The sequence below is a fragment of the Odontesthes bonariensis genome, chromosome 4 (assembly GCF_027942865.1).
Source record: "Odontesthes bonariensis isolate fOdoBon6 chromosome 4, fOdoBon6.hap1, whole genome shotgun sequence".
Taxonomy (NCBI): domain Eukaryota; kingdom Metazoa; phylum Chordata; class Actinopteri; order Atheriniformes; family Atherinopsidae; genus Odontesthes; species Odontesthes bonariensis.
Window position 1 is genome coordinate 10,388,017 of NC_134509.1, and position 25,954 is coordinate 10,413,970.

Below are 25,954 nucleotides of genomic sequence, written 5' to 3' on the forward strand. Positions count from 1 at the left end.
GAGCAATTTCTGCCAACTCCGAACATCTTAATGTTGCTGTGTCATCTTTCAGAGGGTAAAATGAGTGAGAATTCCACAGCAGATCAAAGACGAATGGATGAAGGACAGGCAACTGTCATACTGTGGATGTTACACCATGGTGTCAGACCTTGGCTTGTGTAGATGTTGCTACTGAAATGAAGAAGCATGTTTCTTATTTTTACTTCTCTTCCATTTATATTTTCTAGTGTATTTCAGTGTTTATTTCTGGACATGTAGAAGACAGCAGAGCCAAACAGAATACAAGCGATGACTGCAGCTTATGTTGACAAAATTACTACTTTGAATTTAGCATTTAATTGGCAAAAAGACTACAGCTGAGTTTTATTTTTTCCCTTATAGTTGTGTTCATTATAAGTGTCAAGGTTCAGGGAATTTGTATATTCACAGATATACCCAGTGTTAGTGTACTTGAAATAACTGCTGGGCTTCTTCCAAGTAAAACACTAGATATTCGAGAGCTTTTCTTTTCACTCTTTTGCTTCATGTGCCTTTCAGCTCTTGGCTGTGAATTCACAACAGGAAGGCAGTGATCAGCCAGTGGATATAAGCTCATTTCTCATGTGACAACCTTGACCTACTAATGCAGAGATGGACGTGATATTCACAAGACAAATGCCTCGCACACATCCTTAAAGCACAGGCATATGTGTCTCTATTAGTTTTTCTTCTTTTCTATTTAATATGTGTCTGCACAAACCTACATTTATTTTGCTTCGGTTTATTTGCACTTCATTTGGTATAATTTTCAGGTAGGCCTTTGTGAGCCAACAAAGATGTTTTTTGATATGATTATGAAGGGCTGTCTTTAGTTGGAAAATCTAAATGTTTATCTTTGTGCATAGCTGACTCAAATCCGGCATTTAGGAATCTATGGAATCTGGAGGTGTATTATGCTGAATATAAATAAACAGAAGGAAGTTAGTGTATGTTTATTGCTGCATAGCGAGAGGGCAGCACCCCTGCACATATGCACTGGGCAGATCTACATGGAGTGTGAAAAAAAAGCATCTGGAGATGTTTGTGTTTTTTTTCAAGCTCTGAGGACATCTGTATTCTGAACCTTTAAAACAGATACAACATATAAGTGCATATGGCCTAAGTCTGGCTCTCAGACACATTTAAACATTTTATGTGATTAGCTCTAACACCCTTAGCCCTCATTCAGCCACTCTTACCCTATTTGTCCTTCACCCAGACACAGTTAGTTTATTTACTTTAGAAGCTAATGGACAGGACTGACTTGTTTTGGAGAGGGGAATTTGGGTGATGAACAGGAGCCGCAGTCAAACCTGTGACTTCCCCTCGTTTCTCTGCTCCCCATTGGTCTCTGGAGGATGATAGCTCAGCTCCTGAGTATGGAGGAGGACTAATTCCGTCCAGCTGGAGTTTGACAGCAGTGACAGAGCCTCCATATATCCAAGAGACTGGGTTCTGGATCTCATCACTAACCTTCCTCGCTCAGCCAGTACACTTATCTTTCCATGAGCATGAGTGGACAAGAAACCTGAAACAGGGAATGCTCCTCATCCCATCGTGAAAATAGATTTAATTGCCCAGACCAACAGACCAGATGCATGAGAATAAAATGTTATGTTAGTTCCGGATGTGATGTAAAACAGTGTTATACTGTAATGTTTAAGTGCACAACTATGGTAGTTTGAAACAAAGAGTCAAGAGTCTACAGCCAAGGTAGCAGCTCTGCAGGGATATACACATCATGTGTATAACTGTTAACACCACAGTAATGCTTGGAGCTAAATGCTAAGAAGATTCAATTTGCCATATCATTACGCAACACATGACGAGATAGGGAAATTGCATATGTAATCCTATTATTCTGAAAAATGTTGCTGAATCATGAATCAATGAATTTATTAATCACATAGCCTAAGAAAAGAATACCACTCCCAGGTCAGGATATTTCTGTAAACAGAGTGAGGAGACTGCGGTGTGTACTGTCAGGCACCTCACCGATGCTTCTTAGATGGGTGTTCCGGACATTTTTACTTACCAGCACCAAAGCCCACCAGTCTTTGGATGTGTACATCAGTTGGTAATACTTCCAGTTCGGATGCTCTCTAATACTCCTCTGTAGAAGATTACAAGAACTCGGCTTGTAGTTTTGCTGTCTTAAATTTCCCTGGGAAGTACAGTCATGTCTGAGTTTTCTTTACCACAGTAGCTGTAATGACCATGCTAGATTTTCTGGGATTCCCAAGCAGGGTCGGGCATTATATTGACTTTTGATTCACATTGGTATTTAAATTTGGACTGAATAGGTCAGAATTTGATTATATTAAATTAGCACACAAAATGTGTCCATATAAATTAACTGAACAAAACAAACTGAATTGGACTGAAATCTGAGGTAATAAGAGCATCCTTGTAAAAGGTGAGCCTTTTATGAGGATTTTTGAGGAATGAAATACAAACAAAAAATCTGTACAGAGTTCTTCAGTTGGGTATGCTACTGTGATTAGTCAAGTGAGCAAAGTTTTTGCGACATCAGAACTCTCAAAAGTTGTTTCTATTCAAAAGACTTAACGGAAATAAACCAATTATCTGTGGGAAAATGCTTCAGGCTCTAAAAACAAACAATACCCCCCAAAAAAACAACATAATATTCTCCTTTGCTTCTCAAGTCTAGAGGTGATGACTTTAAGGCAATGAGAAAAGAGAGCCAAGACATGGGGGCTGTTTTGTTACTCTCTTCAGGTTTTGAATTTGATCTTCAAAAATGTTGTGCATGTGAGGTCTCAGACAGCCAGGATTTTCTGGCTCAACTTTCAGTGTGTGCATATTGTAAGAGCCACTTAAGTGGTTCACATGACAGCTACACTGACCCTGCAGAAGGACAGACAAAGAAAATAAGAGACTCAACATGTTTACCATTCATTAAGTTTCAAATGGAAGCTGTCTGAGAAAAGGACGGAGGCGCATTCAAACAATTTGTCTGCAAAAAAACTGTAGGTCAGAGTCACCTTTGGCTTGATCCAACAGACATTCCAACCGTGCCTTGTTGACAACTACACAGACCGGCTGCTTTGCTTTAGATCATATTATGATAATAATAATACTTTATTCAGATTGTGTGATATGTCAGGTCTGTTAGACCAACAATTGCTGCAAAAGCGTTATGATCCCCAACTCTGACCTCAACCACACATGCACAAAAGAAATTAAGTTGTCAAAGTGTCACTTAGCCAACAAGCTAATGCTAAGCGCCCCAGTGCTTCTATTATTGCCAGCTGTAAAGAGTTAAATTAGAGGTTGGCCTGGACATGGAGGGTGACAACACTTAGCCAGTGGCCTTGTGTTCACCCATTCACGGTGCCACAGGGGTTAGGATCCCAGAGTGAGTATGAGGTGAAAGGTCACTGGCAACACCTCTCGATCAAGGGGAGAAAGGGACACTTGGTGGGTATGGAGTCTAAAGAGAGATTATGTTGAACCAAAATAGAGATCTGCACTACGATGAAGTGGCAACAAGACAGAAAATGAAGTAAAGTCGAGGAACCAAACCGGCGCCTTCAGACCGTAGCTGTTTGTGTTTCCACAGCAGTTTAAAGGCCTATGAACACGCAGCTGTGAAGCCATAAAGGAGTGAAAGCACTTACAAAAATCCCGCGAAGTGGAATATTCCTATTGGGTTACACTGAGGTGTGACACTCTTTTGTGATCTAAAAACTGCTGTGAGAACGCCATACAGCTTAACTAGTTAAGCAGGCGTCCAGAGACCATGTACAGAGGCTGTAGTTCCTCGATGCACTGGGGCCCTTTGCTGCATGTCTTCCCCCACTCTGTCCGTTCCCTTTCCTGTTCACTAACTGTCAAATAAAGGCCACTGGTGGCCAACAAAAACTTTGAAAAAAAAAAAAAAACTGCTGTGAAACAATCACAAACTATCAATGTTCTTAAACATTGAGTTTGTCAATGTCAAATGTCAGATACAAGACACATCTGTGGGATAAATTTCTTAAACAAAATTAAAAAAGAAAATCTTAGGCCTCTTTCTCTATTTGTAGCCTTCTGAATGAAATTTCAATTGTAACCTTTTTTCACGGGCTAACAATAGTGGGGTTTTTTTGTGAACAGATATTCTGCTTCCCACCTGTCTACAAAGCTCCTTCGTTTGGCCATTTTTGGGAGGGGTGGCCCGATGCGACCAGCAGAGCATTCCGGGATTCGTAGTATTAGCGGTGCATGTCTACCGGTGGGACAGCTCTAGACATTTGGTGTTATCCCGCGGGCCAAATATAATTACACAGCGGGCATACATCTATGCTCTAACACAATGACAAATGCACAATGGAAAGTATGAAGACATGGAAATTGAAAATTGAAATTGTCTGTCGTCCTTTTAACCAAACAGAAATGGAACAGTTACTTCCCTGGATGGAGGAAATTGTGGGTCAAGAAACAGATCCAACACAAGACAAGTCTTATGTTAGCTTTCATGCATTCGGGAAAATTACCTGTAATCAATTTCCTTCCCAGTTTTTTGGCCCATCTTCTCACTCTTCTTATCACTCCTACATTCACTCCCATTTCCTTTTAGATACAGCCAGTGTTTTGATTGGACACCACCCAGAAATTCAGACTAAAATACTGGCACAATAGTGGGGAACAAAATCCCGGGAAGGAAATCTAGGATTAAGCCTATACTTGATATAACCGTTCTAAACTTAACACAAATAGCAGCAGGCACACACTTGTGTACCCATTCCTGTGAATATTCATCTCTCGTGTGGCAACTTGTCTATCTGCAGCTGAGAGCTGAAAACAAATTGTTCTCAATGTCAGTTATATTGATTAGTGTAGCACATTTGGAGATGACAAAACATCTCCTTGCTTTCTTTTCTGTATCGGTATCTACCAATTCGTGTGAGATGGGATAGGAAATCAAGTGAAATGTAGGATAACAGTTTTTATAGTCACAATTTTAATACAACAATGTGTCATTTTTCTAATTTACATTAGCGTGCCAAGCCATCAACGGTCTAAAATATAGCAGCAATGGATATAAGAAGTTAGAAAATATCCCTTTTCTACATGTCCAAGCACACTGAACAGTCAGTGTTATAAAAGGAAAAAAAAAACTGTGTCGCACTTCACCGCACTTGATTTACAATGTAGTTATTGTCAACTCAGAACATGATTTACTTTAACTGAGGACACCGTCTTCACCATCGCCACTATACGCCGTAATTTTTCCATAATAATTCATATTAACTTAAAGAGCATGTATTGCGTTAAACAAAACACTGCCGGATGGGGAAAGTTGAAAATGTTGTTATAGAAACACACAGAGCAGAAGCTGAAGCTGCAGCTTAAACTCTTTAAAGCAGCTTTATTTTTTTCCCCTTAGGCTTGGACACTGAGAAAAAACATTTAGGAACTACAGCTAATCATTGTAGGTAAAAGCATAGAGGAGGGTTTGGACGGATCTGTTATTCATCTCTCTAATAGTATGAAATGTTGGATTCCCCTAAACAGCTGATCATGACCAAATTAACCCACTGCTGCTGTGCGTGTTATTGTGACTGCAACAGTTCAGATTGTGCATTGCTGAAAGTTATACATACAAGGTCTGACCGAGTTAGAAAGCCATCGTGATTTGATTTTTACAGAAAACAGCCAGGCTGCTCACTCAAACGTGACGCTGACACATTTAGTTCATATTCGATTAGTGGAAAGCAGTGCCACTTAAGAAGGGCCTCAAACGTCTAGTTTCTGTGATTCATTCAGTCTTGTGAAGTTTTTTTAACATCTATCTATTTATTTATTTATCTATTGATCAAAGGAATCCATTCAAAGAATGGTGTAAGCGGTGACAGATGGAATGAATTATAACACCTTTCTGAAGCTGTGCTGGCGTTTCAGTGGGATACTAAGAACTAGATGATGGAAAGAGAATGTCTTTTGTTGTTCGGAACAGCAGTGACAGGTGATAAAATTGGTCAATGTGGGGACGTGTCTGACATCTGGGACAACATCTTAACTAGCCGGTGATCATTTCTAATGGCATTTTGTTTACTACTATTATCATCATGGTTCTCTGTTAATTCAACGAGCCATTCTCCTTTGATTCCTACTGAGTTTAAAGTCCTCTAACCATCAGACACAGACACTGATGGACATATACCTGTGTTTATGTGAGTGCTGCGGTATTTTAAATTGATAGGTATCTATTCCTATGTTAACATTTGTATTCCTTGCTGATATTGTTACTTGCTCACTTGAGTGCAAGATGCTCTAACTTCTTTTGAAAGCGCTGAAAGCTAAAATGAATTGCCATCAGCTCTTTCCATTAAATAGTTAAAAACTTGATGAGAATTGTTTCAATCAACATTATTTGAAGGGTCAAAAATATCAACAAGAGCAAAGGGATTAGCCCAAAATCTCCTGCTGGCTGACTCGGTAAATTAAAAATGACTAACCTACTGAGCCCAGTTAGAGCCGCGGAAACAGCAGACTTGCAGGAAATGAAGGCCCACTGGAGAGTAAACAAACAACATACCATGAGATCAGGAACCCCAAGAGGCAGTTAAGTCACAAGAGATGAGACCGTTTTAATGGGGCACTAAAACTTGTTTTAAGTACCCATCTGGAATAGATTCTCCCAGAATGTGGCTGTTTCACAGCTAATGATGAGTGACGAGTCACGCCATCGTCGTCCCCTTGTCTCACAACACAAGTATTTTTAGACTGTACCTTACAAGCATCGACATACACTAAAACTTTGGGATTCTGAAAGACAGACAGTTTTGCTTAAAGATTGTTAGGAACAATCTGGTACCTTTGCCATGAAAAAAAAAAGAGAAACATCATTCGACTGCAGTTGCTGTGCAGTCCTCATGGACATCACCATCCATATACTGTTACAAAGATGCAATATTCTCATCTCACAGCTTTCAGGAAAAGTCACGCAAGCGCCCACTGAGGAGTTGCTAAAAGCCTTTTTAAATGCACACATACTCACTCATTTGTAGTTTTTTTTTTCTTTTTAGTAAAAAATAATCATTCAGAAACTCTTTTTGTTTGGTCAGCATGCTCCTATTTGTTCTCAGCATTCTTATTTAAAAACCTGATAAATTACGAGTCCTTCATGGTTTTCTGAGATTCCCATTTTTTGGCAATTACCTCAATTCCTATACTCCATTTTCATGGAACCAACTCATTCCACAGTTCTTAGCAAGCCACAAAATTGGTCTCACCTTTTAAATCTACTAAATTCAAAATTGAAGACGCAACTTTGCTTTTAGATCCTAATTGCACAAAAGTTCTGTTTGTTTTTTGCTCCTCTCTACTCTCTCCAGGGTTAACCTCATTGACAGCACATGACTACCTTCTAACACAGCACCACCAATCAGCCCTGCAGTATTGATTTAAACTGGACAGGCACAGTGACTCAGACCAATAAAGACGGCTCTGTCTCTGCCAACAAAGCAGCACTGCTCCGAACAGCACTCACGTTTCTGCTGATGGAGAGAGGAAAAGTGTAGGAGTGGACCGGTCTGAAAGACTGCGGTGTGAAAAAATTCTTAAGCACCGAGGCAGGATTGCATTCTATAATTTCTGCAAATATTTGCATACACCACTTTGGGAATCTCAAGCTGTGCTAAATCAGAAGTTCTGTGAGTGTTAGCATTGCAGGAGTCTTTGCTCCATCAGCATACAATGTCAGTGGACACTTGAAATAGCAAGTAAATGTTCCAGCTAAGTTTTATCCTGCTGTGAGGGAGACAAGTGTGTCAGGGGGGGGCTGTAGGAATGAGTAAGGCAGTGAATGGAACAATGAAAAGTCAAGAGGGCTACTTGGCAAAAGTGCTCGACAGCCTACTTTAGTCATTAATAGAACAAAAACAAAATCAGAAAAGGCTGATTTTAGGGATTATAATTTTGCTCTTTCCTCGACCTGTAAAAGAAAGTCATCAAATAAGATATATATATAAAATATAATAAATATATATATATGTATTTACATATATGTTAGTAATATCAATATCTCAGTGCTAATGATGTAGATCACATGGCTTTTATTTTGCAACCTCAAGAGCTGCTCTTATTATCGCTTCTTCTGACCTTTGCTAAAAACAGAATTACACTCGATGATTGAAAAAGAGACAGGGCTCTTTTCATGCTGCAGTCAGAGGAGTTATGGAATGATTTTATGCGTCGAAAAGAGAAAGTGAGAAAAGAAATGGAAGGAGAGGGAGCACGCTAAAGCAAGCAAAGTAAACAAGTTTTGGCTTGAGCTCGCTGGAGTCACTAGGTTTAGCAAAACATTCCAGAGTCTTTGAAACAAGTGGCCTTGTGAGGCAGACACAAGAGGGCTTTAAATCACTGAACAGGAACAGAGCTGAAGGACTCTAATTCAATAATAAATATCTCAAGAGTGTTCACCTACATGTCAAGTTAAATGACTACCAGTTACCTGCAGGAAAATCAGTCAGGACAGCTTAGCTCAAAATCACACAATATCACCTTGACACTTTAACTACAATGTCACTTTAATCACATTGTCATTTTAATTTTATCGACGCCTTATTTTATTTATTTGCTAAATATTTTATTTATTTTTTTGTCACCCCCTTTTGTGTTTTTATTTTCTTTGTGATTCCATTTTCTTGCTCTTCTTTTAATGTACCGCTCTTCGCCCTTCTAATTGCCCTTCGGGGATAAATAAAGTTTTTTCTGATTCTGATTCTGATTCTGATTCAACCTAATAAGCTGGGAGAGGACAATGTGATTACTCGACACGAGGCCATGGCTGCAGAAACCAGGCTTTCTGTGTAGTTACTGCGCTTTCTACGACCAAAACACAAATGTAAAGATAAAGGAAATTTCTTAGACCTTGGAAATGTTCCAAATAATGCATTGTACTTTACTCACGTAAACAGAAGGTTATACAATGTTATTCATGATGTCAACAGAGGCTGTCGTTGATCTAGGTAACATCGTTCACGCTTCTGCTACGGTTGAAACATTATCGCTCATACAACGGCTGAGAAACTATGAAACTTTTAAATCATAGCTACTTGACACTTGGGTAATTGCACATGGCTTTGCTGTTAGAAAGTAAAACAAACCATTGTTTCAGCTCCATAAAGCACAGACAAAATAAAAATTTCCCTTAAAGCTGAGAACTGACAAATTTAAACAATAAATTCAGTTTATGACTTCATTGACTTCACCTGCGAAAGTGTGTATAAAGCATGCCTGTGTGGTTTGAAGAGGTGGTCACTGCTCCTGGTTTTTCCTCCTGGCTGGATTTTTAATAAAAAAACAAATACTGTCCTAACCGCTTGTGTTCAGTCTCTGTTTTAGCCGTGTGCAGCCCTATGAGCTGTGTAGTAACACGTGGATAAAAATGTGTAAATTGACAAGAGATGAAGGTTCCATGAACAGTAAGTGAGAAGACCTTGAGTTAAAATGGTTTACACAAATTGACATTAATGTGTCAAAATGTGTCTGAAAATCACGCCACCACAGATAGAAAGAAATATAATTGATGAAATCATAATCACATTCACTGATAAATGTGAGGGTGGGCGATTGTGAATTAACCTTAAGGGGAGAACATAGAGATGAGTTGGGTAAAATTCTTTATAGCCACTGAAACAGTGCCGTGCTCAGAGTAGGTCAGAGTAAAGCAAATTCAGAGATGCCAACGGAAACACTTTATATGAGTTAGACAGGAGTTACCTAAAATGTTAATAAGACAAAGAACTATGTTTCACTAAACTGTTTTTAATTGTGGAGTTGAACTGTAAAACATTTTTTTTATCTCATCAAATCCAAAAAGAAAACAAAAATGATTAAGCACCAAACCGGCATCAACAGTTCAGCTGAAAGGGGGATGTGAGGGGGTAAAATGGTCCTGGTAAAATGTTCCTGGTAAGTGCAATACCCAGTAGAGCTTAACAGCAATCTTAGAGTGCGCAGAGTACACGCTTTTAGCTATACTCTGAATTACTCACGCATTTATACACCCACACAGATGAGTATCCTAATGACCCTCTTAAGCAGTTCAAATACGACACGCTTCACTCGTGAGCTACCCATGGACTTCAATAAGATCTGTGGGACACAGAGATGACAGGAAACAATTCTCCTGGCCTACTTTTTGCTTGGCCTCATGACTGAGATGTGATGCGGGCACAGTGGGGAAGACAGTGGAGCAGTTGATAAAATAATAAGGAGGTGCCATTTATAGACACACAAATTGAGGAGCTTGACCTAAATGTCAAGGCATACTGAAACATGATGTCTTCACAGGGGAACAGGGGCCTCACAGAACATCACAAGCTAAATGAATGAGATAAATTGTCTAAAGTAACAAGTAGAATGAGCACAAAATAAAACACTCACAGCCACAGGAATTTAACCACTGATATGTGACGTGAATAACATTGATTATCTCATTACAATGACACCTGTCAAGCAGTGGAATCTATTAGACTGCAAGTAAACAGCCAGTTCTGGAAGTACATGTTTTCACAGCAGAAAACCACTGCTTCCTATTAGCTTAACAAGCTCACTAATGGTGTGTCGAACATAGCAGCAGTGGATAGAAAATATCGTTTGTTCGACATGTTTTCAAGCTTTCTGAACAACTGGTGTGATAGAAGACTTGTATTGTTTCTTACTGCGGATGGTTTAATTACACTTTGATTTAGTAGCTAAGGTGCTGCCAGCGCTAGAAAAACATTATCTTTGACATTATCCGAGTTCACTGCCTCTACCACCATCTCTGTGCTATTTGTGCAAGGAGAGGCTACAGATCAACCCGAAACGTGTTAGTGATTTATCAGCAAAGTTTTTCTCACTTTTCATTTGGTTCAGATGCTGTTCATGTCCCGAACCCAATAAAGTCCAGAGAAAATCAATGACCCACACACTGGCCTTAGCTCTCATCTTGACAGCTGTACAAATTGACATATTTCTGTTTATTTGTAGCTTTTCAAGCTAAATCAGTGATTAAACTTTCCATTCTTGCTGTGAAAGTATCTTGTTGTTGATTCAAGGTAAACACAAGAAACTTGTGCTAAAGGAAAAAAAAGAAAATGGACTTGAAGCTAATTTGCTACATAATGGCTTGCTGCATTTTCATTCAAAGAGATCTCTGCTGATGTCACAGTGGTGCGCCCCATCTGACTTCCTCTTTGGGCATCCTTCAACCATGAAATAGCCCTGTTGGGTCTCTATAGAGCCCTGTTGGACCACAATAGACCAAGAACATCTGTTTGGCCTAACAGAAGCAGGGCATGAGTAGACCGGAACATGTCTATGGCCCTCCCACTGGCCCACCCTTAAGTCATACACAAAAGCCTGGTTTCCACTAAATAATTAGACATTCAAACACAAGTGGTGGCACAATAACCAAAAATACACACTCGCTCTCAAACATTAGCACTCAGCTACATTAATTCCTTTCAGGAACTTTCGATTGTCATCAAGTTTGTTCAAGCAAAAGATCTTTTTATGACGCTGAGGTCTCTCTCAGCTGTGGTACACAGCACATGAACTCCTATCTTTAAGCAAATCATTCTGACACATTTGGTTTCCCACTAGATCAGTTGGGTACATGTTGACACACTGCCAGTGTCATGTAGTACTGGACAGGCTATTTTGTATACCTGTGCTTGCGTTGTAATCTTCTGGTGTGAAATAGTTTAGCAAAGACTCAGTGTTTACACAGCAAAACTTTGAATTAGTAATATATTACATCATGAAAAATGTTCTTAAAGACGTCCGGATCAAAGTGTTTTTTTGACAGATCATAACAAAATCACTGTGTAAACCTCGCCTATAATGTCTTTTTTATGTCAACCCTGAAGAGCTTTGCCAGGACCATGCCAACATGGCTGATGTGTGGAAAAATGTTCAAGTGGAAAACAGTCTAACATCCACCTGTAATGTCCGGAATCTGAGCCTTTTGTTAGGTGGTTGTGACAGCTTCATTTAATCAACCAATTTGATTACACCAGTTCACTCGGCTAACTCAAGCTGAGGCTGTGTTGAAGCAACACACAACAAAAGAGAGCAGAGAAGGAGTCAAAGACATCGTACCCTCTCCAAACTATATATTGGAAACAGCACTAACTGAGCTGTACAAAAAAATTTCACTACCACCTACAAGGCCTTTTCATCTGATATGACTGCTGCTGGCCTGACTTTGCCTCTGTACGCTGGATTGATTCCTTATTATTGAACACTAATTATTTACTTATCGATTCCCTATCTAATCGCAAGTGTGCGGAGCTGCATACCCAGCAGTTTTGTGATACAAGATGTGAGTTTCTTTCTAAATATGTGGAGGTCACAAAAATGTTTTTATTGCACAGTGAGTGCCAAGTAGGAAAAAAGAGAACATGTCGGTATAAGTGGCATGGAGGGAAAAGGGTGCTGACATATTTCAATAAGCAGTTTAAGTGCTCCGGTCTCTGACTGATCAAACTGCTCATCTGTCTTTAACTACTGAAAATCACTGATGAATGTTCATTCCTCTCTATTAATCAAAAATCTATTCATCCTACATCATGGAAATAAGTTGTTGTCTGAAGTTTTTCAGATAAGGAGGATATGGACCTGAGTGACAGATTTCTGATTTTATCAGGTAGGCTGCTGTATTGCTTAGTATCTGGCAACAACTGTACAATATTCAAAAAAAAATTGGTTAACTTGTGTTTCTTTAAACAATTACATTCTGATGTCAATGCAGTAACGTTTTTGTTCCATACTGAACTGAAATACTCACGAGCTGTTCGTGAGCTGATGAAAGATCTGGATATCTACATTTGTTTGCACTGTAAGGTATCTGTGAGTGCCTTGTTGGAATGTCTTGCACGAGGAGGCTGGCTGAGGACAATTACCCGATGAAGCAGTGATCGTTTTTGATGACGTCTTCAACAGACAAAGCGCACAGATTGATTTGGTAGATGGGCTTTGTTAGTCCTTAAACTCATGGTTCTTCAAAACATCTTCCTCCCTTTGGCTGTAAACATGCTTAAATGTGCGATGTGATCACAGACGTGACAAGGGTGAGAAAAGGCAACGGGACTATTGAGTTTCAGGATGAGTGAAGCTTCACTCTGACATGTAGTACTTGAGAGCATGTTGTGAGTGTTATTAGCTAATGCTCATGCGTCATCAAGGATCACATACCAAAATCATGTCATTGTTACGGGTTTAAGTAAATAAATATCTTGTTACCGCATTTCAGTTTGTTTTTCACGGCAGCTTAAGACCATTTGCCCTCAAAGGATCCATTCTGTGTGGGGTATTTTCACAGGATGGCATACGGAATCGGTGCAGTCTCAATACATTTCTTCGAAGCCAGACCGATATAAGTCTGTTTAAGTTGCATTCACACAGAAAGCACAGGATACAAGATTAAGACTCTAACAAGATGAAAACATGTAAGTGAAAAAAAAAAGGGAAACTATAGACTTCATTTTGATCAAGCTACACTCCTATAAAGTTTAGTCGCTGCATCCTGTATGCTTGTGATGCTATTATGTGGACAAAATGTGTCCAACAGACACAAACACCTGCCAAAGTACTCACAAGCATTCGTGCTACAGTACGAGGCTCCAGGCTGACATTCACACACCGACTCACGAGAAGGGCCGTAACTGGATCCTCTCGTAATTATGTAGGCTATAACTCTTCCCGCTTTCATGTTGGACAGTGAGATATGTTGCAACAGCCTGAAACATCCTGAACAGTGTTTGGCAGGAGATATTTATTACCTGATGCTCTTCCCTTTGAGCAAGTGAAGCCAGTGCTTCAGCAAGCACATAATTCATTAGGAAAATTGGATTCCCTCCTTTGGAAACAGCCACATGAGCACTAAGAAATGATTGAAATTCTAAAATCATCCAGTTATTTGTAACCCCAAAAGATGATTACACCTCTTATGAAAATACTGTGAAATAGCCTGAACTTGTGGTTGATATGACCCATCTGGGGCCAACATTCCAAAAGAGCATCTCTATTAAACCATTCTCAAGCTGCTGTTCTTATATGTATGGGGGGATGTATGTATTATTTAAGAGAAAGCTTGATAAAGGGTTGGAACTTTAGTCTAATGGATTCAGCACAGTGTCTGCATATCCTGCCCATTAGTTATACATGGGCCAAACCAAACCACAAGCATCAGTAGGAGAAGCTGCTCAGAGGATAAATGACCATGCTGGTCATCTAAATGATGTTAAAGACAGTACAAGAGAATGCTAAACATGTCATAAAGCTGCCAAAAATGGGCCTGGAAACATCAAACCGATCCAGTGGCTTTATTTGATATGCTCCAGTATCCCCATTCAGCCAGCACACGTAAGTGATCTGTTGATGTATTGATCTGTTTATCAGAAACAAAACCGACTTTACATAAGCTTTGCAGTGAATTCTGTCTTCTCTCTCAGACAATGATAATGCTGTTTTGCCAGAATGTTTAGGATTTCTCAAGGAATTTGTGTTCTAAATTATGCCGGATTAAAAATACTCATCTATGCACAGAATTACATACAAAAGACACAGTAGTCATTGACACACTAAATACAGCTTACTACCTCATCCATGCTTTTTTTTAACCACTCACCTGCCAGTTGAGTCTCTTGAGCAGGCTTGGTGAGCTTATCTAGTGCTCTGGAGGTGGAGGACCTGATGTGATCACTGAAAGACCTCTGCAGCAGCAGTAGCCTCATAGAGCGAGACATGTCGACGGGCATCCGCCTCAACTTACCTACGCCTGACTGCTACCCACACCTTTCTCTGATCAGTCCACCTCTCTCCACTGGCACTGTTTTTCAGTTTTCTATGTTAACACATTTTGTAAATGTGCAAACATGAAATCCTAATCTGACTATTTTTCTCTCACGTATCTGCCTCCATTACCTACATCTTTTTGTGTCTGTAGTGGTTTCTGCCTCCCTCTCTTCCTCACTCCGCTCTGTTTGTCCAGACTGTACACTCCCGTCTGCTGCTGCAAGCATCAGTGCCGGATCTGCTGGGACACATCCAGCTAGTGCTGCAATGCTCTCATATTCTATTCTGCCAATGTGTGCATGCTTGTGTGCGTGTAGATGTGTGTGAGGGTGTAAGTCTGGGTGAGTGCTTTCCGACACAAGCTCCAGCACACTCTGTGAATATTGGAGTGTTTTACAGTCACAGCTAGCACATCTCACATCCCCTTCTTCTTTTTCTTTTTTTTGGCATCCCTTCTTTGTCTCCCTCTTCATCGCATCTACTCTGTTTACCTGCCCTATCCTGTCTAGACACAGGCAGCATCAATGCCAGTTATAAAACCCATTTCCAATGTAGCGTGTCTGCTATAAAGTATAAATTACAGCTAAAGACAACACAGATTTTACACAGAAACACAGAAAGTGTGCTGAAAAAAGAGTGAAAGATAACTTTTAGGTCTGTCAAGACGGAGCTGAAGGACAAATAAAATGATAAAAAATCATACTTGCATTTATCAAACGAGCTAGAGCGCACCTTTCTGCAACGTGACATAGGCCAGTCAAGAACACGCATTCACTAAACATTGCTTACTGTTGGAACAGAACATGCCGTTCTAAAAAACAAACCCTTGCATACAAACACCAGCTCAAAAGGAATGAGTTATTGAGAAATACAAATGTACTGTAAGCATGATGTAACAAAACATTAAGCTACTGAGATGGACAAAAACAACACAATGGAATCCATTACTGCGGCTAAGTTAATCGGATAATGCTGATTTAGCTTCTATTAGGCAAACATAACTCCCTGGAGTCTAAGAGGAGGCTTAGTCATTGGCTCCTGAAGAAAATAATTTCAAAATAGCTGCAGTAACACTGTAGATGTTTCAGATGATGTCATTTTAAAAGATACATTTTATCTTATTTCAGTGTTGAAATTGAAGAGACAAGAAAATCTGGAGCCTATATATTTTCAAAAGGTCAACATTCTCAAAGCATTGTGCAGTGTTGAGCATAGAGGTTATCAGTTTGCAGTCCTTCAGGTTTCTATCGGCTCTGAGGAGCTTTTACATTTTTATGAGTTTATTTTTTTTTTGGTTTAACAGACTGCAACTTTAAACTTTATGTTGGGTCGCTGCTCTCATCCTTGTAACTACCAGCCACAATGGGAAAAGAGCTTATAAGCGAAAAGGCTACATTAAACACAGTGTTGACTACCAAACAGCAGATGGACAAAGTTAGTGACCAGCTAGTGGCCAAAGTGGAGCATTCAGCATCCACAAGGCCACATGTTTCCCTCAGGAGTCGGTGCAAACACAAGATGTACTTAAAAGTAGAATTTGTGACTTACTTTGTGAGACCGGGCAACCTGAACAAAATCTAGAACTAATGTCTCCAAGATGAATCAATAAATAATTGCTCCACAATCTTTACAAGCTGATAATGGGTTACATTTTAATAACAGTCTGAGTTTACCTGCATTTAAATTGATTTGAAATACATTTCACACAATCTGCTGAACTAAATACATAAGAGGTTACATGTTTCTAACGATCATCTGACTTTGTACAGGTTAAGCAACTCGTTCCAAGAGTGTGGTTGTAATGTGCAGTCGTGAACAGGATGTACTGTTCAGGTTGACCTCCATTACATTCCACACTAAGCTCACACTTGAGAAAATTAGCCAATCAAGCTGATTGCTCCAGCAAGTGAAGGTAATGTACCCAGCATAGCCTTATTTCAGCTTGCTGATAGCATTGTGCTCATCATGGCCAATTAACTTTATGGTCTCCCAAGGTTTGCTGAGTGATAAGACTGGATTCCCACGTCTTTACTTTTTCAACCTTTTAGTTTGTGCCTCTGCAACTCTGGAGTGACTTTTCTGACAACATTGTAAATGAGGATTATGATAGGATACCAAAAATAAACCCAAAAACAAACATTCTATAAAAGTGTCATGTTTTGCAGTCTTCCATCACACACCTGCTAGATTCGCATGACATCTGGATCAAATTATTGCCTTCATGCAAGACTGCGAGTGTATGTTTAGTCCAAAACAGTCAAATGCAAACCATCTGGGTCAGTATTCATATCAAAACAACATATCAGTGTGCTTTCCCTCTTTGTCTCCTGTTTACCTGTGATACAGGGGCAACAGACAGACTGTAACCTGGATATGAGGGGAAAATGACCTGAAGGGGGGAGGAGGAGGGATGGACACACGAAACAATAGAGTTCTCATACCACAGGAAGGAAAGCCCTGCCAAATGCCTCCTCTGTCACACAAGCATTCGACATGCCAGGAGCGTGTCTGTACATCTAACTCCATAGTAGGAGAGGGTAACCCGACGACATACTGACCCACAAAGGGAGACAGGAGAGGTGGTGTGTGGGTTCTGGGTGGACTTCAAACAGTGTATAAACAAACAGTATGTCGGGGCCTTTCATCAAAACGTCTGTGAAAAACAATGCGCAACTCAGTTTTTCTACAGCATGGCCATAAATGTGTCGACTAGGTGAAGTATATATGCTTGGGTGTGTCCAAATATGACTGTAATTGTGTGCAAGTCCCTTTGAAGTGATTGTCCGCTCAAGGTCTTTATACCTCGATATTCAACCATACCCTCCCTCTAAATGTCTGTCCAACTTTCCTACAGCTCTCACTCACTCTCGCTATCTGATAACTTTTCACCATTTAACAATTTACCGTTGTACATACACCATTTACCGACAATCGTTTTTATTAGAAATAAAAAAATGTGTAACCCACAATACAGCCATTAGTAAATCATTTAAAACTGATATGGAACTAAAAATTGTGCCAAATGTTAAAACGAGTGAAATGATTTATGCAAGTGTCATATGAAACACACATGATGGAACGTCTCCATCCTAAGGTCATCCATCCAGGTTAACTGATGCTTAGTAACAGACAGCGTATATAAAAAAAAAAAAGAATGACAATGAGTGGCTGACGTTTTTTTCTCAAGTTGAGATGAAAGTGGATCAGAGCGGTTCAACAATTTAAGAACATTGTTTGTCTACATAAAATCACATAGTAATTGTGTGTGGATTTCATCATCTAAACGAAACCACTGTTTACAGCCTATGATTTTTGGGGCCATTGTGGAACTGAAATGATTGCATGGGCTTGGGAATACTTCTGGAAATCATTGTCAGTTAACAGTTTGTAAGTATACCCACAAAAGCAAGTTTAAACATCATTATGCACCCAATCGTGCAAAAACCACCATCTGGGATGTTATGGAGGTTCAAATATGAATGCAGTCTTAATGCTAAGCTAACCTGCCTGCAATCCAGAAGTGTCATCCACTGGAAACATTTGCAGCATGAAGAAAAGAGGGCCTAACTTTTGATCAGCAAGACTTAAAAAAAAAAAAAAAAAAACTTTAAAAAAAAGGGGAAAAAGCACCAAAAGTCAGATAAAAAACTTTGAAAGACCCAGAAAGTCTACAGAGAATTATTGCTTTGGAACACTTTAACAACATCACAAGAAAGCCTGGCTGCTTGGAGCCACAAAATAAAGAAATTAGTGGTGGGTTGATATTTTAGTCGTGCAATATTTGATATATTGTCTGATATATGTACTATTTTCAATTAAATATCGGGCGGGACTAATTAGCGAATTACTGAATTCAGTTTCCGTTTGTATTTTAAACAAAATCCCGGCATCTTTTGGAAACCAGAATGTAAGGTATTAAAACCTATTCCTTTTGCGAGATCTAAAAATATTCTGACAACTACAGACCAAAAAAGATAAACGAAGCAAATCCTAGATAATTTCTTCCCACGAGGAGCATCTCTGTCACCTCCATGTTGTAGGTCATCTCTCTGCCTGACAATCAAAAGAGGGAATAAACCAGCTGGGGAGTGACAGAGCCTGCTGAGCCAGGACAGATTCATTAGAAAACGTGAGCACTTCACATTACCAGGAGGGAGGTTCAAAAGGGTATAAGCACCAGTTAAAATGATGAGAGAAGCGAAAGACCTGTGCAAAAAGCACTAATTGCTCACTTGGTTACCTCCCAATGTTTTTTCATCCTTATTAGAAGAAAAGCAACCCCTCTGTAAGTATTTCTAGCAAAACAGAGTCAAACAATATCTTATTGGCATGATATTGACTGACCACTTTGAAAGCCTGTATGTCCAGCACATTACCAATTTTATTGTACAGTAACATAAATGTCTTATTTCCCCAAAGCTCTGTTTCTATAGGTAGTGGGAATACATACAAAAAAAAATATGCCCCTGGACAAGTAGTTTTCATGGCCGCTCCTTAGTGGGTAGTTCTACTCACGAAACCTTTGGTCTGCCAAAGCCTCTGTATATCGCAAAGCCTCAAATCCCTTCAGTTATCATGTGCATATACGATTTTGCATTTGATGACTCATATCCGTTTCACAGCATTCAGTTCTACTACAGCAAGTAGTTTATGCTTAAAGTACCCAGGCAGAGAAAAGGAGTGTGGAGGACTGGATGGCCTTTTTCAAGCACAAGAAGAATCTTAAGAGTCGCACAGCAATCTGCTGAAGCACTAAACTAAGAATCATTACACAATGCCTCCTTAAGCAGGGCAAGGGAGACTTCTGTTGTTGTAACGCAGGGAGTTCAGCAAGCCGAGTTCCTGTTGTAAATTCCCCCTCATACCATGGTTTCCTGTTCAAAGTACCACAGCTAAAGACTTGGAAGCCCAAAGAAAAGCTCTCAAGACTCTTCCAAGAAAGCAAGTGAAACTCTCCTGTTAAAATGATTCTTTTACAGCCTTTGGAAATATATTTTTGGAACAAGAAAGACACTTATAGTCATTATAGACCAGTAACATTTCCAAAAATTTTAAAATTTCAGAGCATCAAATAGCAGAATAGGAAAAAGTAGAATCTTTTACACTCATTTCACTATTTTGTCTGTTTAATACCACACAAAAAGCTAGAGGGGCTCCAGTTTGTTACAGTACAGGTCTCCACAGAGGAAGCAAGGGAGAATGTGCCAAATGGGAGGGGAGAGGAGGGGCTGGTCAGGTCTGAGGGGTGTTGAGTCTGGTGCAGATGGACAGAGGAAGCAAGTAATGTGACCTTGCACAAACACACTTCTGTAGTGGGTATGTAGTGATGGAGAAGACACAAAAAGTGAAATAAGGCAGACTCGATCAAAGAGCAGAAACAAATACGAGGAAAACAAACATTGTAGCCTAGAAATCTAGACGCCCCTAGCGGCCGCAAATGGAATTTGCTCCGGGGCTACAGCTTTTTGCTGTACGGGTCTGGCTTGCTAGGCTACAAACATTGGTCAGGAGCTGTTATTGCATAGGTCCAAGGCAAAAGTAGCTTCATTTCATCTGTCAAAGCACCCACTCAGAGGAGAGCAATGTCCTGAGAGGGCATGTGGAGACAATAAAGTAGCTCAGAGATGACAAAGGCAAGGCATTCAGTGTGAATAAGTGATTTGACTGTGACATTCTCTGAATTAAGTGAAAAGTGGTGTGGAAATGTTTTCCATTTGAAGATTGAAAATGTAGTCTGTTGGGGCCAAAGAGGACAGTCACACGACCTGCAGAGGAACCGGGATTCATCGGCACTTTCTGTGTAGAAAGGATGTCTCTTTTTTGTCTTGAAGATAAATCACAACTCCATCTGTAATGGCGCAAGATTTTTTTTCCTCTAAGGATACATTCAGCCTCGTGTAGATACACTTATGTGCGTTTATGACGAGTTAGATGAAATGATCTATGCAACTCAGATATAACTGTGACACATTCAACAAAGGTACATGCACAGTGGAGTGAAGCTATGTTTACAGCTCAACTTGGCCATTGAATTGGCTCACTGTCCTTGTCCCAGTATACATGCACGGAAGAGGGATCAAGTCATCTACTGATGTGTGTCTGACATTCTTCTATTTCTATCTTTCTCTATGGGAGATCATTGCACCTGCATGTAACTAAATAGTCTTGTAGTTACATGAATGGTAATTTGGCCGGACGAGGCTGTGGCTATAAAATCAGGATTTTATAGAGCAAAAAAAAAAACTGTCTTGAAATGCTTTGAGCGACCCGAGCTGAGACATAGTCTACATAGACTAATTCAAACTGTTTTAATAAGTCACAATTTGTGATGTGTTCAGTTGTTTGACAAGCCCTAACCCACAAAAACATGTGAATTCGGCTGCATTATTTATACTTACACTTCATTGTTTTTATAAAAAGATGCAAAAAAATGGAACATGGCATGTGTTAAAAGTAGAATCCTTCACACTGAATATGTGGAAGTGATGCCACATTTTGTATCACTGAGGAATGTATGTCACACATGCAGGAGTGATTAGAATCCTAACCGCATTATCTGAGTGAGTTAGTATGACTTTGAGAGCTTCGGTTTTGTACGATTTCAGTCGGACTAACTGTTTTACTTGCATTGAAACATCCGGTTTTGGTCTGGCTAACACATTAATTCAGTTTTTTCTAGTGTCATGAAAACATGCTGACTGAGTAGCTGAACTTCAGTTTTCTTTGTGAGCAAAATGTGGTTTCATAGGACTTAAAATGTGGAGTTTTTTCTTCCGCTTACATTCTCCATGTGAAGAATACGGACATAATAAATATCAGTCTAACTGACTGAAAGCGCAAAAAACCTTAAATGTGAAATCACGACCTACGGATATGAGAAAAATAATGTACACACTCTTTAAATTCTTTGGGTTTATGTATCAGGACATAATAGAAAAGTAATATGGTCATTCCCAGGTCTTCAAATTAGGTCAATACAAACTCTGATGAACAAAAACACATGACTTATCACACAAAGTCATTATTCATTTCACAAAAACTTCTGCCAGTATGCAGAACTGTGTGAAAAACTAATCACCCCGTGATTCAGTAGCTCGAAGAACTACCTTTAACATTAATAACACAAAGTTATCTTTTTCTGTACAACGTAATCAATCTCTCTCATTATCATGAAGGAATTTTGGCCCATTCTTTTTTTTTCAGTGTTGCTTCAGTTCATTGAGGCTTGTTGACATTTGCTTATGCACAGCTCAGGTCCTGCCACAGTATTTCAATTAGGTTGAGGTCTGGACTTTGACGGGGCCATTGCAACACCTCGATTCCTTTCTTCTTCAGCTTTATGACACAGATTTGCTGCCATGCTTCACATCATTGTCGTGTCATATGACTCGATTTCAATCTTCCAGCTTTCGCTGATATGTTGTGTTTAGTGTACACCAATGGGAATATGGCTTTATAACCCTTCCCAGATTGATGGGCAGCAACAGCTGCTCCTCTAAGATCATTGCTGACGTACTCCCTCCTGAGGACCAGAGGATACATCATACAATAAGGGTGAGCGGAAGACCAACCTGATTAAACATAGCAGCGCATGCTTTACGTTTTTCAGTAATGTCAAACAAAGCCAGTCGGGGGGGGGGGGGGGGGGGTCACCTAAAATACAAGAGATAGACGTTCACAGATCCTCCGAATGTGCCAGCTGGCTGTTGGCTTGGTGTATAGGACTCCTGGTAGAAGTGGTCAGACTTGATGATGTTCACCAGGCTGCTCCTTACCTTCTTAAATTCAATGGAAGCGGTATGGGTGTTTTTGTGAAAAAAATTACGACTTAGTGAAATATGTCATGGGATCCCCAAAGGTCACCACTCACATCTGGTAAAGTTTTGTTTATGGAAAAAAAGAAGGAAAAAAAAAGCCTTTAAATCTTTAAATACCAGTAACAACACTGAAACTATGAGAAGTAAAGAATGGTCACTAAGTAGGAAATGGGACAGGAATTATGAAGCAAGTTATTCCCAAGGGCCACCACCTCCCTAATATCAGGCCACCCCCTACTATTAAGGAGGCCGCTGGGGGTGTTAAACTACATCCAGTTTCCTCAGTATTCCTTTCCTCCACCTACATCCATGGCAAATGAGACTTGGAGTCCAGGTAAAAGGTCAAGCTTTAATCCTGCTGTTGCTCGGCCGCCCATCATTGTGTTCTGTATTCCCACTAGTTTATATTTAGATGTGCGAGGCACAGCATGGTACCTCAACTACAATAAAGCAGAAGAAGAAAAAGAAAAAAAAGTGTCTATTTTTGGTTCCAGGAATGTGTCAAGTGTTGTGTTGACAAGCTCTAATACCGGCGAGATAGCGAACAACACAGATGTGACACACTCAATTGTTCACATTCTTATGTTGCGTAACTTGAAAAGTTACCAGTGTCATGTGCTGCATACGTCATTTAAAAGAACAAAGTCAGATATAAAATTCAAAAAACATGTTTTTCGTCGCTGGGCTGATGCATGTTCAAACAAAACAAAATATTTGAAAAGCAGCGTGACCAATATATCCATGCTGAGAACTTTGTGTGAGTTCACATGAATGGACAATCTGTTTAAATAGAGGCTGGGGATGAGTTTAGGTGGCAGGATCCACTTTGGATCTGGTTCTCGATAATTCAGAAGACAAACATATCTGATCAAACTGTCTATCCTTACCAGGATAAAAGACAAGTGAAAAGTGTATGGTTAAAATGTCAAACTCTAATTTCATATCATTTCGATTTTGCAATTTAGATAATTAACAATAATCTTGGTTACCAAACTCTCTGCCGCTGTTGTGTTAATGAAGACATATTACAAAACCACTGTATGACCATAAGTCATACATGATACTGTGAGGCAAGGAGAAAACAGACAGGTGAACAAATTCAAAAATGTAACAGTAAAAATGTAAATTATTTTTGCAATTTGAATCAGAGCTGAAGCCCACTGGTCTCAGTTAAGACTCTGAGCGTTTGGTGAAGAAGCTGGTTAAGTGTGGTCTCAGTAGTTTTAGACCAAAAATTAAATAAAAATAATCAGAAACAATTCAATAGGTTCTTAAACTCCTGTGACCACTATCATTATTCAAAGCAAAGTATTTAGAAACAAAAAAACCTTTATCCTTTGTGCCTATGTCTATGTGTATATTACGTATATTTCCTGTTTTGTAATTCATTGCAATTCAAACTTATTCAAACAGGCTTTTGACAGAGATCTTTTAATGTATTGAAGCAATATAAGCCTGTGGTGTACATAGGTATTCATATTCATATTCAGTTAGCTCCACAGACATGGTGCAGAGTTGGCAATAAATTAGTAAAACTGAATATGATCCAAGTTTGTTTCAGCTTTGGCTAAATGTGCTCTTCTTCCAAATGTAGATGCAAACATAAGGGACACCAGACACCAACTAAACTTTTACTTCTTAACCTTAAGATCCTATAAACAGTCCCAACAATTCCTCTATCCTGCTCAAGTAAGGAGCAGTGGAGATGTAACCATGCCTCATGGTTTGGATGTGCTATAAGAATAACAAAGAAGAAAAAAAAATTTTGGTTAACTGTTAAAGACCACGAGCAAATTTAGAACAGTAGCTATTTTAAATGTGGGAGGCAGCAGAAGCCTTTGAGAGTTTAACACAGTGAAGTCAGTAAGTAACCATAAGGCAACCAGATAAGTGTGCTTAAACATTAGATACCAAAGAAACTCTGCAGTCCATCAACCACAAAGGAGAACATTTGGATATAATGTGAACCCTGAATGTCTCTTTGTTCTCTTGCTTCTTCATCTTTCCCTTGTTGTGTTTTCACTCACACAAGGTAAACCTGTCTACTTCCTGGTGAAGAGGATGTGAGGTCACAGAAGTAAACAAGCTGTCTCTGAAGATAAGCACACAGTGGACACTAATAAAAGCCCACTAAAGGGACACTAGACTCAAGAATGAATGCACTTCTCCAACCACATCACACCGTGACAAACTTGCATTTCCACCTGTTCTCAAACCCATAATTCTTGATGTTTCCACTTTTTCAAACTGTCGACTCTGTATCTTTTTTTCTAAATTGAACCCTCATTATTCTTCAAAGCAGATTGAAGAAGCTAAGAACACACATATTTCATCTATGCTAATTGTGGCCATTCTGTGTGATTAGATCATTTAGTATCCGATACAGGTTTATCAAAATAAGAATTTAAAAAAAAATCCTGTTGTCTCAAGTTGTCTCAATCGCAAGGCTTACACGGCCTAATGGTTGCAGTGAAAACTACATATATGAACCACAATTTCACAACTTGTTTAGTGCTGTCTTTACCTTAATCTTCATTAATCTTCTTAACCACACCAAACAAGTCACATAAACTCGATGTATGACTGTTCTGATCACCTTCAGATTGCATGACATTGGTCATTTCTTGTCACTCCAGTGTAGCTGTGCACAGAAGCTGCATCTTAGAAGAAGTGGACACGTGATCTTTGTGCACAGGAAAGCCATTTAAACTGACTACTCACTAAGGTACATGCAGCACCACTGGGAGGTTGTCCACTGTTTCATTACAGAGCGACGGCTGTGGAAACCTCTTGTTAATCACTGATGTGCTTCGGTAGTAACTGTGATAGTAAAATTAACCATGAATGAGCTGTCTTTCATTGGTAGCGTAGCAGGAGCCTTCAGGGTATGCCGTATGATGTAACACTGTCACAAATGTGTCATTCCCAGAGGCTTAAACGGTGGAGATACACAGAGGGCTTTGAAGTGTCACAATGAACACAAGGCTTTGTGTTCCCCAAAAACTCCCATCACATCCCCATGCCCCCTCCAGTGTAATGGGTTCCATCACAAAGACACAGAGATGGAGCTTACATAACTCGCTTACAAGGAGTCACATTGATTTAAATGAAGAAAAATGACCAAGAATGTGTGACCCTTTGAAGTTGGCACCGTGCATTTTTCAGAGGAAAAATGAAAGAATGAAAGAAAGAAAAAAAAATTTAGCTTGGGCCTTTTGCCAAAAGGTAGAATTGAAGTGTGCATATAAGACACACACACACACACACACACACACACACACACGTACAGGAACACTCACAGGCCTTTTACACACTTCCCATGA

The 25,954-nt window shown here is 39.6% G+C and overlaps 1 protein-coding gene across 2 annotated transcripts in view; it reads right to left on the bottom strand.

The window, feature by feature from the left end:
* dlc1 (DLC1 Rho GTPase activating protein) overlaps nt 1–25,954 on the bottom strand; it is an 84,069-nt gene that overhangs the window by 33,447 nt on the left and 24,668 nt on the right. Inside the window, exon 1 of one of the 2 annotated variants that reach the window (XM_075462912.1) lies at nt 14,648–15,011. The exons of the other annotated variant lie outside the window; for it this stretch is intronic. Within the exon in view, the coding sequence (XP_075319027.1) occupies nt 14,648–14,777 (130 nt within the window). The 5' untranslated portion in view covers nt 14,778–15,011. Of the gene's footprint in view, nt 1–14,647; nt 15,012–25,954 lie in introns of those variants that run through there. 2 annotated transcript variants of the gene reach the window in all.